Here is a 14360-nt window from a genome sequence, read left to right on the forward strand (position 1 = left end):
TCTTAAAAGATTTCCAGTCATATCCCTCAATCTTTCCTTGTATACAATTTTTACATAATAATATTTGACCTTTTAACATTTATTTTTTCCTGTTGGGGGTATCAGAACCTTTATACTGAAACATCCAGCCTGGTTCTCCCTTTCCACCCCATTTTGAAGACGGAGCCAGAGACAAGGACTTGGTTCTGGAAAGAGATTCCAAGGAGGAGACTTGAGAGATTGAGGCAGGGAAGAGGAAGAACTGATAGGGATCACTGCTCTGGGCACTGGGGGTTCATTCCATTCTGAGAATCATACAGAATGTCACCCTTTTTTGTCTTTCTGAAGAATGGAGGGCTGGAGCATTTATCTGCAGCCCCCATCTCCAGCAGTTGAGGGTTGCCCTAAGAGGCATTAACTACTTGTATCTGTGCTTGTGCAAAGGCCAAGTGGACTGTCTGTGTCAAAGCCAAAGAAGCTTAAAAAGGAAGATATACGATGGCCAACCCTCCCCCTCCAAAAAAACCCTGCGAAACCAAAAACCTTTTTATATAATACCAATATCTCAAATTTAGTGGTAATCCTCTAATGTCAGTTCTTTCCTCTTGCTGATTTTGAATGTTAGATCAAGTGTTATTTTTGTCATAATTATGTTTGCTCAAGACTTATTTCATTATATGTTGATTGATTGTCTGCAAAACCCAATAACCCAGATCAGCTTTCTGTTGCCATCTAGTATTCCCGAGCTACCCTTCTCATAATTATGTATCTAGGAAATCGAAGTTAATGTTCATATTAGTCTGCTTGATTAGATGAAGATGACTGGTTAGGATTGCTTGGTGGAGGCTTACCAAAATGCTTTGTTTCTGGATCCCACTTCAGTTCTGCTGACTCCGAATCACCAAGAGCAGTTCTCTGGCACCTGTATTTTGCAGCAGCTCCCTAGGTGATTCTGAAGCACACACTTAGTAAATAGCCACTGGTCTAAGAAGAAACCATAAATAAGAAGGCTAGTTTTCTGTTACAGTAATAATAAGATCACCTCATATAACCCTTTTCAAATCTTAACGCCATTACAAAAGGTACTAATTGTTACTAGTTATTAATTAATTAATATATTATTAATATATTATTTTAAAGGTATTTAGATTATTCACATCTTGAATCCATTTTACTAATGATGAATCAACAATCAATATGAAATCTTATTAAACAACATTTTAAGGAAAACTTCCATTTCTTTTTTTATGTAAATGATTAATAAATCTATATATTATCATGCTCCATACTTTGATTTTTTCCACAATAAAAAGCTATGAGTGGGGTAAACTGCTTTACTATGTATTTACAGTAGCAGATGGTGTTTTGTTGTTCCTTCTTTAGGTATTAAAAGGGATTTCCTTTGAGTGGTATTGTTCATTGTTAATGAAATATAAATTTTCAAAAGTGGTTAAATAAAATCAGAATCTTGTTTTTACTTTAATTCCCTATATTAGAGACGATTCACCTGTCACGTTATGGTAATTTATAAATAAAAGCATGATTAAAGGAAGGCAGAGATCATGAAAAAGAGAAAAAATATCATACATAAACTGTTTCATTCTTTTTTATATGAGAAATATAAAATATTAGGAAAAATAAATGTTTAATTCCTAGAGCTATCAATTTATCTTCATTAACTGATACTTCCTACAGTCGTGGAACTGAACGAGACCTTGAGTATTGCTGCAACCCGTAGTTCCTTAGTTAAACAAAACAAAGTGAAGCATGCTTTACCGTATGCTAATTTTAAAATACTAATTTTACAAGCAATGGGTTGAATCAGATACAGAGTCTCTTATGAAGAGAGAATGTTTTTTCTCTGGATCCTCAAGATGAAGAGTGACCTTAGGGTTGACTAATGGTAGCTGGTGTACCTCTTACCACCACTACAGGCAAGTTGGGTTCATTCATGAAATGAATCTGATAACTCACCTACAATTCAGATAGTTTAAGGGATGCCTCAAATCGAGTTGCAGGTGTCCATCCCACTTCATTTATCTTTCTGCTGTTCATTTATATATTCTAAGCTTTAAAAGCATGTATATAACACATTTCTAATATGTTTATTTGTATCACGAATTAATTGTGTAATTATAATTCTCTGTTCGGTGTCGTAGCAGCACAGAATAAAGTGGAGCTTTTTCCCCAGTTCTAACATGGTGTAGTCTTCTCTGTTTCTGCATCTCTTCATCCCTTCTAGTGGCAACATTTTAGAACATTTCACTCACATGAGCAGAGAGGAACTGGCCCCGGTGGGGTGGGGGGTGGGGGGGGGGAGGAAGTAGGTGTGGTTGTTTCATGTTCTGTGTTATACAGTTCACCCAGAGGTGTCACGTGTGTAATTAGGGATGTTACTGATGGTCAAGTTTTTACACATGTGAGTAGCATATGGAGGCAGGAAAAAGGTGGAAAGTCTCTGAGCTAAACTGAATGGATTTGGATAAATGTTAATAGCCGGTGAAACTTAGCTCACTTTATTACTTGGCTAAACCCCTAGCCCTTATTTTATTTCATTTTTTTTAAAATATTTAAATGTAAGTGGCATTTTATGTATTTATTTTTTTCCCTTTTATTTTAAAACACATGTATTGCTTTGGAGTTACTGCGTTTAGTGTATTTTTATTCTAGAACTGTTACTCATTTCTAAGTGATTGCTAGTAGCCTGAGGAGCATGGCACTTTGATGTTGTATTTTACTTCTGGTAACGTCTTGTATTTTCAGTTGATAAGCTCTATGAGCTCAGTAGCAGAGCACTGTCTCCCTTCCTTACTTCGCACCTTGTTTGACTGGTACAGACGCCAGAATGGAGCTGAAGATGAGTCTTATGAGTATAGGCCTCGGTCTAGCACAAAATCTAAGGGGTAAGTGGCTCATTTTCTACTGTTTGACCTGGGCTCAAAACACTTCCAATGAAGCAGGTAATAGTGTTATCAACTGACGATTGTTATTGTTTGGTTACTTTTGTTATGAAGTGGTAACAAGGGGAAAAGATAGTCCATACTTAAACTGTAAATCGAGGAAAGATATCCGTTAAAGTAGGTGCTGCCCTACAGGAGTCGTCACTGGGACTAGTCACGCAAAACTGAATTTCTGTAGTTCAGTGAGGAGCCTTAACAGTCATGGAAGGAGTTAAAAAAATATTCAGAGGAAGTCCTGTTCACGTGGTTTGTGAAGGGAAACAGTTGTTGCGATACAGGAAGACTGCCAAAACCCTAAATTCTTATACCACGAGACTCTTCTTGGTGTTAAATCCTCGAACTCGTCTTCTCCTTCTTCAAATTTCCCAGGGAGATCATGGCTCCAAGTAAAACATCTATTTGTGTTCAGGTGATGGCCCATGGTTTAGAATTGTACTTCAGTAGATGCCACTTGTGATTTTTCAACTTACATTTGTGAAAAAAATGACCTGGCACTGTATTTCCGTGTTTTTCTTCCTCTTACTAATTCTTTTAGATTAGGTTTAATTTCTGACAGATGTAATAGTGAGATGTGCATATAAGTTCCTAATGTACAAAAAGAGAAAGAACATAAGAACATGTAATACATACATTGGGTTATTATAAAAACTTGTAATGATTGCTGTGGGACGCCATATGTACTAGGAACTCAGTAAATAACATGAAGTACTAACCAAGAGCTATTTGAGAACTTATAGTTTTAATGCAATCCTAATTTGGGCTTCTTGTTTCAGGGATGAACAGCAACGTGAAAGAGATTATCTTCTTGAAAGAAGAGACTTAGCAGTAGATTTCATTTTTTGTTTAGTTTTAGTTGAAGTTCTAAAGCAGGTAAGCTCTTTTGTTTCTGCAAAGTCTGTATTTCTTATTTTTTGCTAATTTTGCCTTCATGTTTCAGTTACCTTATTTAGGATGTTATATCTAAACTTCTGACTCACGGAAACAAAATTCCTATAATTTAATTATACTTCTGTCAATTGCCTGAGGTACCTATCACTCCCCATTTTTCTACCTTCGTTTACCATCCAAGACATGAAATCATGTTAGCAAAATAGAGCTGAATAAAAAGTATGTAAAATCTGGGCTTTTAGCAGCAACTGTAGTCCACCTGTCATTCACCTACTCCAATCCCTTTTTGCCTCCACTTTCACAGAAATTCTCTGTGTAGCCCTCAAGCCTGCATTTCAACATGTAATAATTGTGCAGTGATAGTTGAGGAACGGGGGTGATTTGACTTGAGTAAGACTGAGTTGTCAAGTGCAAATGGTTTTCAGACAAGCGAGAAGACCTCAGGATAATGAATTGTTTATGTTTATTCATTCAGTGAATATTAGAATGCCTGCTGTTGGGTGGCCTTGTTCTAGGTACTGCACTCCTGAGCTCAACATCTGAATGGCATAGATAGTAAAGATATAAATAGGTAAATAGTGTCAGATATCATGTTATATATTTTTACTATTCACAGTCAGTACAAGTATATGTATAAATACCTGTACTGATTTGAGAGACTTCCCTGGTGGTCCAGTGGGTGGGACTCCACGCTCCCAGTGCAGGGGGCCCGGGTTCAATCCCTGGTTGGGGAACTAGATCTCGTATGCATGCTGCAACTAGGAGTTCCCATTGCCACAACTAAGAGCCTGCATGCCGCAACTAAAAGATCCCACCTACCGCAGCTAAGACCTGGTACGGCCAAAATAAATAAATAAATGCATATTAAAAAGAAAATACCTGTACTGATATGAAAGTGTTTTTGTAGTTTGTAGTCTTTAAAAAGTTATATACGTCATTCAAAAATGTTCCATATAGTTCCAGTCATGCACACTGTAGTGTTTTGAAAAAAAGTCAGGCTACCTAAAAGAAAAAAAATCATACTTTGCACAGCACATGATGTGTTCGGACAGGGAGTTTTGTTTCTGTTGTATAAAATGGAGTAGAATATATAATACAGCAGGAAACAGCAAATGTTAAGATATAAAAGTTAATTGATTTGATAGTCTTTTTTAACATAGCTAATATAAAAATATTTGAATTATGTAATCATTTATACTTTGCCTTTGTTTTTACAATATATGTGAAAAGACTGAAATCTGAATATCCGAAATCTGAAAATAAAAATAACTTTTTTGAAAAAAAAAAAAAAATAATAACTTTTTTGGCTTTGTTTTGTTTAAAAATAATTTTGAATACGTGACATAGATAAATGCGTTAATCAAAGATAAAAACAATTTAATTTGTACCTTCCATAAAGGTTTTTTTTAGTAGAGGTGAAAAAGAACTTTCCTCTGAGGGTTGTGCTTTCTGAAAGCCAGATTTGCCTTCTGTGATCTCTTAGTTCAGCTGGGATCCTAAGATGCTAAGGCTGAGGTCAGTAAGGATATAGGAGGAGCTGAGGACCAGAAACACTGTACCATGAACGGACTTGGACGAGGCCTCATTGTGGTTGATCCCTGGCATTTCTTGTGTGCTAAATGTAGGTCTTGTGAGTGGTTTGGTAATCAGCATTTGCACTTCTTTACTTAGTTAAATCATAGAGATATTTCTTCTTCCTGCAAAAGAAATTGCAAACTCTGTGCACTGACAGTCAGGCTGTATTGTGCCTCTTCTCCTTTGTTTCCCATGATTTTCTTCTACTTACCAGTGTCTCTCTTCTCATCTAAAAGTTGCTCTTTTTTTTTTTTTTAATTTATTTATTTATTTTTGGCTGTGTTGGGTCTTCGTTTCTGTGCGAGGGCTTTCTCTAGTTGTGGCAAGCGGGGGCCCCTCTTCATCGCAGTGCACAGGCCTCTCACTATTGCGGCCTCTCTTGTTGCGGAGCACAGGCTCCAGACGTGCAGGCTCAGTAGTTGTGGCTCATGGGCCTAGTTGCTCCGCGGCATGTGGGATCTTCCCGGACCAGGGCTTGAACCCGTGTGTCCCCTGCATTGGCAGGCGGATTTTTAACCACTGTGCCACCAGGGAAGCCCTAAAAGTTGCTCTTAATTGCATTGACTTCAGAACTTCAGTGCACAGACAACCCCTTGGAGGTTTTCTCTTCCCCTTCCTCCTCTCTTGTCCTTTCCCCCGCCCCATTGTCCTTGTCTTCATCCTTCTTTTCCTTCTCTTCCTTAAAAAAAATAATAGTCCAGGGACTTGCCTGGCACTCCAGTGGTTAAAACTTCTTCTTCCAGGGCTTCCCTGGTGGCACAGTGGTTGAGAGTCCGCCTGCCGATGCAGGGGATACGGGTTCGTGCCCCGGTCCGGGAAGATCCCACATGCCGCGGAGCGGCTGGGCGCGTGAGCCATGGCCGCTGAGCCTGTGCGTCCGGAGCCTGTGCTCCACAACGGGAGAGGCCACAGCAGTGAGAGGCCCGCGTACTGCAAAAAAAAAAAAACTTCTTCTTCCAATGCAGGTGGTGTGGGTTTGATCCCTGGTAAGGGAGCTAAGATCCCACATGCCTTGGGGCCAAAAAACCAAAACATAAAACAGAAGCAATATTGTAACAAATTCAACAATAACTTAAAAAAAAAAATCCCATGTAGGTTTTCTCTTTCCTAATAAAAGGCAAGTCTTTTTAGCTTCTTCAAAACTAATTGAACTATAGAAAATGAAGTAAAGATCAATAGAACGTTCTGAAATATCATGACAAACGAACCCAATTTTCTCCCATATCAAAATGGTGTAGGGGGTCTTCCCTGGTGGCGCAGTGGTTGAGAGTCCGCCTGCCAATGCAGGGGACACGGGTTCGTGCCCCGGTCCTGGAGCAACCCACGTGCCACAGAGCGGCTGGGCCCGTGAGCCATGGCCGCTGGGCCTGCGCGTCCGGAGCAACCCACATGCCGCAGAGCGGCTGGGCCCGTGAGCCATGGCCGCTGGGCCTGCACGTCCGGAGCCTGTGCTCCGCAGCGGGAGAGGCCACAGCAGTGAGAGGCCTGCGTACCGCAAAAAAAAAAAAAAAAAAATTGTGTAGGGTTTAATAGCTCCAGAGAGTAATCGTGTAGAGTTTAATAGCTCCAGAGAGTAATCAATGTAGCATATGTTGAATTTAATAGGACTTTTACTTTTGTCCCACATAATATACATGTATTAAAATGTGATTTAGTTTTATTTTGATGAGATGGACAGCCCCAGGAGTATTGAAATATCGATACATGGTTGGATCAATCTTAAGGAGGAGTATATATTACTCGTGGGTTAGTTCTTGACCTCATATATTATAAATTGTTTCTTGAATAATTTGTCATGTCTTTATCCGACGTTATTATGTGCCATCATCACATACTTAGATCTCTTCAAAATGCACGAAGAACTCTGTATCCCTTGTACCCGCTGGTCATTACAATAAACTGGGAGATAACCACGGCAAGTGTTTTTTTTCCAGCTGTGTCATTTACTTGCCGTGTAACTCGGGCAAGTTATTACCCACTAATTCTTTCCTTCTGTGTAAAAGAGTGGTGAGAATTAAATACGATAATGCCCAGGACATGGAAAGTGTCCAATAAATGCTATCTGTTGTTTTCATCTTATACATCAATGTTCTTAGTTGCGGTGACTTGCTGAAGATTATAAAGCTAGTTCTCTCTTTATTTTTTTATTTTATTTTATTTTTTTAATAGATTTATTTTACTTTTGGCTGTGTTGGGTCTTTGTTGCTGCGCATGGGCTTTCTCTAGTTGTGGTGAGCGGGGGCTGCTCTTCATTGCGGTGCGCAGGCTTCTCATTGCGGTGGCTTCTCTTGTTGCGGAGCATGGGCTCTAGGTGTGCAGGCTCCAGTAGTTGTGGCACGTGGGCTCAGTAGTTGTGGCTTGCGGGCTGTAGAGTGCAGGCTCAGTAGTTGTGGCTCGTGGGCCTAGTTGCTCCGCGGCATGTGGGATCTTCCTGGAGGAGGGCTTGAACCCGTGTCCCCTGCATTGGCAGGCAGATTCTTAACCACTGTGCCACCAGGGAAGCCCCTAGTTCTCTTTGTAAATAAAATTATTCTTATTGGTAAAAATCAGTGTTTCAAAATTAGGTGAAATGGCCATCATCTTATAAAATTAAATTTTAAATCATAACAAATTAGACAAAGGATTGAGTTTATATAAATGTGATGACATGAGTGTGATTCACCATGGGAACAAAATTAATTCAAGATGATAAAGGACTAATTTTATTTTTTCAAGAAAGTCAGAAGAATAATTTGGGGGTCATGGCCAACTACAAATATTAGCATATTAGTACCAGAGGCTTTAGAATCCATGGTAAAAGCACTATAGCATTTAGTATCTTTAAGCAGTTTTCTTTTTATATTGAATTTTAGCCATACATTCGTTGAAACAAACAAGATTGGGAAACCAGGCTTATGAGCCACTTCAGGCTCTTGGCTTAGTCTTTTTTTTCGGTACGCGGGCCTCTCACTGTTGCGGCCCCTCCCGTTGCAGAGCACAGGCTCCGGACGCGCAGGCTCAGCGGCCATGGCTCACGGGCCCAGCCGCTCCGCGGCATGTGGGATGCTCCCGGACCGGGGCACGAACCCGTGTCCCCTGCATCGGCAGGCAGACTCTCAACCACTGTGCCACCAGGGAAGCCCTCTTGGCTTAGTTTTATGGGTGCTTATTGTGAAGTAACAGAAGGAGGAGTAGACCCTTAGTATTTTCAGGTTTGACATAGCATTTTATTTTATTTATTTTATTTTAATTTTTTTTAATTTTAAAATTTTATTTATTTTTTTATACAGCAGGTTCTTATTAGTCATGTACATTAGACATGTATGTGTATACATACATGTCACATACATTAGACATGTATGTGTATACATGTCAATCCCAATTTTCCAATTCATCACATGACATTAGCATTATAGATGTTGGTGAGCAGCCCTGAAGGTTATGGGGTTATTTGTGATTTTGCTGAGTCATGAGTTTATTCACTGTCCTTTGCACTGAGGGCTGGTCATTTACATAATGAGCGCACCTTGCTGACTCCCCATTGTCCATGTCTTAACCTGGTTTTGTGGTTTTCTACTTTCATGATGTGCTAAAAGCATTAGATTTGGGGAAGTGGTAGTGGGAATAGCTTTGGAATAAAACTTGGGTGTTCTTTAGAGTCTACTAGATATATCCTTCTTGAAAGTTCAAATAGAATTAGATCTGCTTCCAAAACCATGCAAATGGCAAGATCTAAAAAATTCTTGATGCTATAGATGGGAATACTACTCCATGAAAGTAAAACGTTTTCTTTATAAACTGAACTGGGATTCTTTCCCACCCCAGCCCCGCTTTTTTGGAGGTTCAGCTTGGGAATTGTTTTTATTATTGTAAATAAGGGGAGAAGTAGGAATTTCAAGAACGTCTGAGCATCCTGATAGTGTTCATTCTTAAAATAAAATTTTTAGAGGTTGTGCTTTTTTTTCTTCCAAAAATTAAAGATGAGATAATATTTATTCTCTCACTTCTGTTTCTCTGTCTCTTTTCTAGCTATAATATGATAAAACTGAAAGTTTTCTTTCCTCATTTGTTCCATTTATTAAATGCATTTTCATATATCAGAAACTGGGCACACAGTATTTTCTAGAGAAGTATGCACTGACTTCTAAACTTCAGTCCCCTCATCTGTAAAACAGGGGACAGATACTACTGTGTAAGGCTGCTATAAGTGTTATAAATAATGTATATAAAATGCCTAAGTAATACGCGGCACACAGACACGTGAAAAGTGTTGGTGGTGGCATTACTAATAACTAATATTATTAAGGTAGTAATAAAGAGCACACAACATAGCTAAGTAGTGTTCCTAGCTGTCATTGTTAGACTTCTGGCATAACTGGAGCAAATAAAGACTACTTAGGAGAAAGTATAGGTGTAAGTTAACTTGTGTTTCATATCTCTGGCCTAGAGCACACCAAACATCCCTGTATAGAAGTCAGTATGGTAAAACCACAACACAGCACAGTAAATGGGGCCCAAAAAATTAAGTCACATAAAATGCAGTGTCGTATTATTGCAAGGTCACTGAAGCGCCTGGGGCCAGCCTGCGTGATTAGTGCTGTGAATTCTGGAGTAAGTTCTGGAAGTCAGGCTGCTGGATCCAGATACAGCATATTCCCGACTAAAGTTTGGTATCACCTAGTGGTAGATATCTACTTTGTTTTAACCATCAATGGGATAATCATAGGGCTTACTGGGACTTACGGGACAACAGCAGTGACTTCAGTAACCCTTTTCTTATCTTGGGGCCTATTTTGTTTGGCCCAATCCAGGGAAGATGAAGCTAGGAAAATACATCTGCCTCCCCACTTCCTAATGGGCTCTGGGTTCCCTACCAGGCCTTGTCCTCAATATCTCCATCCTGTATTCTAGTTCCGTCATCTGCCCTACGTTCCTAGGAAGTAAGAATTTTGTCCCAGTCCCTTTTAGAGAAGGGTGGAAAAGGTGAGAGACCAAGAATCTCCAATTGTAATGTACCCAGTTTTGCATTCTCTCAGGGCTGGTAATTATGGGGTTCTAATCTATTACCTACATTTTTTATCGGTAAAGAGGTAGAAACTTCCTCCAGGTTACATAATTAGTGAAAAGAGAAGCTGGGCTTTTCTTCATTAGAATGATAAAAAGTGTAGAAAGATCTTTTGGTCTAATGAAGAAAATGTTTTCATATGTTATATAATGATTTGATTATAGTTCACCTATAACAGTTTTTTTGGAACTTGAAAAGATGGCTGTAAATTGAATAGGGAAGAACAGTAGCCAAGCTATCTCTGAAGAAAAATAAGGGAGGACTTGTGGTGCCAGACATGAGAACTTATTAGTAAGCCCTAATAATTAAGACAGCATGATTTTAGTATAGACGCGTATAACTTGATAGAATAGAGAGCTCACAAACAGACCCACACATATAAAGAACTAGAATCTATATCAGTGACGTCTTGGATAATCTTTGACCCATCAGTTCTTCCTTTTGGATGCTTTCCCATGGAACTATACAAGTAAATAATGTTAAATGCACAAGATGTTTGTTGTATAACATTATATATATTGAATACTGAAAATCTGGAATGAAATGTTCATTAATAGGGAGCTCATTAAATAAATTATAATATATATATACTGAGTATTACATGGCTGCTAAATAATTTAAGGAGGAGCTAAGTACTGATGGGGAAAGGCGCATCAGTCCATTAAGTAAAAAATAAGCTGTGTGGATGAGTGTGTGTAGGAAAAATCCTGGAAGTAGATATATACCAGTAGTGATTATATAGGGGGGAAGGGGCAGGGATTTTACTTTCTGGTTTAAATGTTTTGATGTGTTGTCCATATTAGGAATTGGCATGTAATTTTTAAAGAACTAAACAAAACAAACATTTAAATAACAAATTTCTAATAAAACCATAAATAATTTTAAATTGTTGGGAAAGTTGGAGTCCCTTTTGGATATTATTATGATAGAAAATCAGACTATATGAAGCCTGGCTCAGTCAAAGTTTACTTTCCTATGGGTGTTGCAGAGAGTCACCCATGAGTGTGTTAACTTTTGGACAGTGACAATTGTAGTAACAACAATGACTGTTTTTTCATCTGCATAGTCTATAGTTTAAAGATTAGCAATTATAAAGCTTAATGTTCATGAATTTAGAGCTTGTTAAAGTAGATGTTCAACTAAGTTCTTAGAGAAAAATAATAGCATTCATAGAAAAGGGGAAGATTGACAGATTAATAAATAGTAGGTCATATCATGAAAACTAAAATTGATTATTGATTTGGTTATTTGAAATGATGAGAATACTCATAAAAGACCTGTAACCTGTTTAGCACACACTTGATTTTTTTTTTTCTAGATTCCTGTTCATCCTGTGCCTGATCCCTTAGTTCATGAAGTTCTAAACTTAGCTTTTAAGCACTTTAAACATAAGGAAGGGTAAGTAAAATACTTACGGGACTGTTGCTTTTATCTGCGGTCCAGATTTAGACTGTTAATTTGAACTCTCATAAATCATTTGTTTTCTGAAGTTCAAAGCAATTATCTTCCTGTATTTTTTAGTCCACAGGAGATGCTTATGGGAAAGATTTTGTAAAAATGATTCTTAAAACCATTGATTGAATTTATAAGAATCAGGCTAAATTTCCTGGCAAATTGAAATCTAGAGAGAGAAGAAAATTCTTGTGGTTTTTATCATCCTATAAATGAATCTTCAGAGAAAATTTATACAACACCCTGATAAGGAATTTTCAGAGTTATTAAGAAAGAGAGTTTGTAGAAAATTTTCATGAAATAATATGTTTGTTCTTTTGCTATTTTAGATATTCAGGAACCAACACTGGGAATGTGCATATTATTGCAGATTTATATGCAGAAGTGATAGGCGTTCTTGCCCAATCAAAGTAAGTTTTATAAATCACTGATTTTGATTTGTTTTGCTTTTTAGAATTCTCATTGCTAACTAATAGAATAGACACTGACAGTTTTAGATCGTTTTTTTTTTCCATAGAGTTACTGTGAAGTCTGTTTCACCTTTTATTATTTTGCTGCTCTGTTCCTTAGAGCAGGGGTCCCCAACCTTTTTGGCACCAGGGACTTGTTTCGTGGAAGAGAATTTTTCCACGGTGAGGGAGGTGGGGGATGGCGGCAGATGATGGTTCAGGCGGTAATGCAAGTGATGGGGGGGGATGGTTCAGGCAGTTATGCGAGCGATGGGGAGCGGCAGATGAAGCTTCGCTCGCTTGCCCTCCGCTCACCTCCTGCTGCGTGGCCCGGTTCCCAACAGGCCGTGGACAGCTATTGGTCCATGGCCTGGGGGTTGGGGACCCCTGCTTTAGAGGAATTTTAAGTGACGCCCATACCTCAGTTCCACAACTTTTCTTCATTATTTGGGGTTTTCCATAAAACCTGAATTGAGGAAGTAAGAAATTGCCAAGAATAGTCAGGTCATTACCTTATTCCCTATTTTTCACAGTTCTATGAGAAGTGTTTTTATAAATCTTTCTTACAGAACTCTTGTCGAAGCTAATAATTACTTTTAATAGTTTCTACTTGAATGCTTTTATTTCTGAGTTAGCAATGCAGTGTCTTCCTTCTAACCATCTTATTTTAATACTGAACAGAGTTTTGAATAGGTGGAAGACATATCGAAAAGGAAAGATAAAGATACTAGAGTACTCCATAAAGAGGGTGTTATTCATTAGGAGTTACATTCATTGAGTTGTATTGAACCATCATTACCATAAACGGTAAAAAAGATGTTTGTCTTTAGTATCGCGTGCTTGCTCTAAAGACTATGGAAGATTTTGAATTTCCTTTGATGCTACTGGGAAATTTGTAAGGAAAAAAGTATCAGTTTAGATTTTCTTGGGTGCTATTTAAAGAATAAAGGGCCCTGAAATCATCCTGTAGCAACCTTTTTCAGTTCTAAGAAAGCAACAATTATTGTTAATGTTTAGTAGTTTAGATTTTAATATGAAGTAATGTATCTTATTATTTGGTAGTTACTATCCTTTAATTTAGTATTATTTATGTTTTATCCTTTGTAGTTTACCAGGGACCCTTGTATGCCCAATGCTATAGAACTTAGAACATAGTTGGAGTACTTGAAATGACTTAGACGTAGACAATAGTATTTTAATATTGTGTTTATATTTAATCAACAAGGAATCCCTGTTTCAGGAATGTAGCTGCAAAAACATGAGCAATAATGTATTTCTTTTCATGGCACAGTAGTTCATATTGTAATTTTTATTGAAAATGATTTTCTGTCAGGATATAGGTTAGAAGTGCTAAATAACACATGAGCAAGTTGGGTCCAGAAGAACTCTACATCATAGCTAAGTTAAATCTAGGATGGTAAGGATAGTAAATCTAAATGGCCAATGGTAAATTGATGAAACGACGCTCAGCCTCACTGGTCTAGTTGTAAGAGAAATGCCACTCAGCAATATTGAGGTGTTTTCCACCCATACATACAACGCGCATGGGAAAAAACGTGGATGGATCCACATTAGGCTGGGCTGATGGCACCGACATTTGAGAGGAAAGGTGGTGAGGTGGGAAAGGGGTGGGGAGAAAGAAAGGGCTGGGGGTGTTTTAGAATCTTGTCAATACATTTCCTTTGATTATAGTGACTAATAATTATTATGAAAAATTTAATAGGAAAACTCCTTGGATTCTAATAATATTGCAATGGGAAGATTTTTATCCACTTTATATTTTCTTTATAAAATGCAAAAGAACACTTTCATGGAAAATGGTGTTGTATTTTACAAGCTGAAATGGAAGTGGAGAAGTTATACTTCCTATCATGGATCCATATTTCATTAACATGTAATTAATATCCATGTTTAATTAATATTAATTTGTACTCAGTGCCCATTGGGAAGTATGCTTCATTTGTCATTATAACTTTCGAGAACTGGTTTCCCCAAGTAACATCAGCAATAAAA

At 38.0% G+C, this 14360-nt stretch overlaps 1 protein-coding gene across 7 annotated transcripts in view; it reads left to right on the forward strand.

Annotated features, from left to right (window-relative positions):
- The window catches only part of FRYL (FRY like transcription coactivator), a 244266-nt gene that overhangs the window by 115197 nt on the left and 114709 nt on the right, over positions 1-14360 (forward strand). For 6 of the 7 annotated variants that reach the window (XM_024746667.1, XM_024746666.1, XM_024746671.1 and 3 more), the window contains 4 exons: positions 2743-2882; positions 3713-3809; positions 11765-11844; positions 12228-12308. In XM_024746667.1, the coding sequence (XP_024602435.1) occupies positions 2743-2882; positions 3713-3809; positions 11765-11844; positions 12228-12308 (398 nt within the window). Of the gene's footprint in view, positions 1-2742; positions 2883-3249; positions 3349-3712; positions 3810-11764; positions 11845-12227; positions 12309-14360 lie in introns of those variants that run through there. The other variant, XM_024746673.1, reaches the window with a different exon arrangement.

This window comes from Neophocaena asiaeorientalis, unplaced genomic scaffold, assembly GCF_003031525.2.
Source record: "Neophocaena asiaeorientalis asiaeorientalis breed wild unplaced genomic scaffold, Neophocaena_asiaeorientalis_V1.1 scaffold19, whole genome shotgun sequence".
Taxonomy (NCBI): domain Eukaryota; kingdom Metazoa; phylum Chordata; class Mammalia; order Artiodactyla; family Phocoenidae; genus Neophocaena; species Neophocaena asiaeorientalis.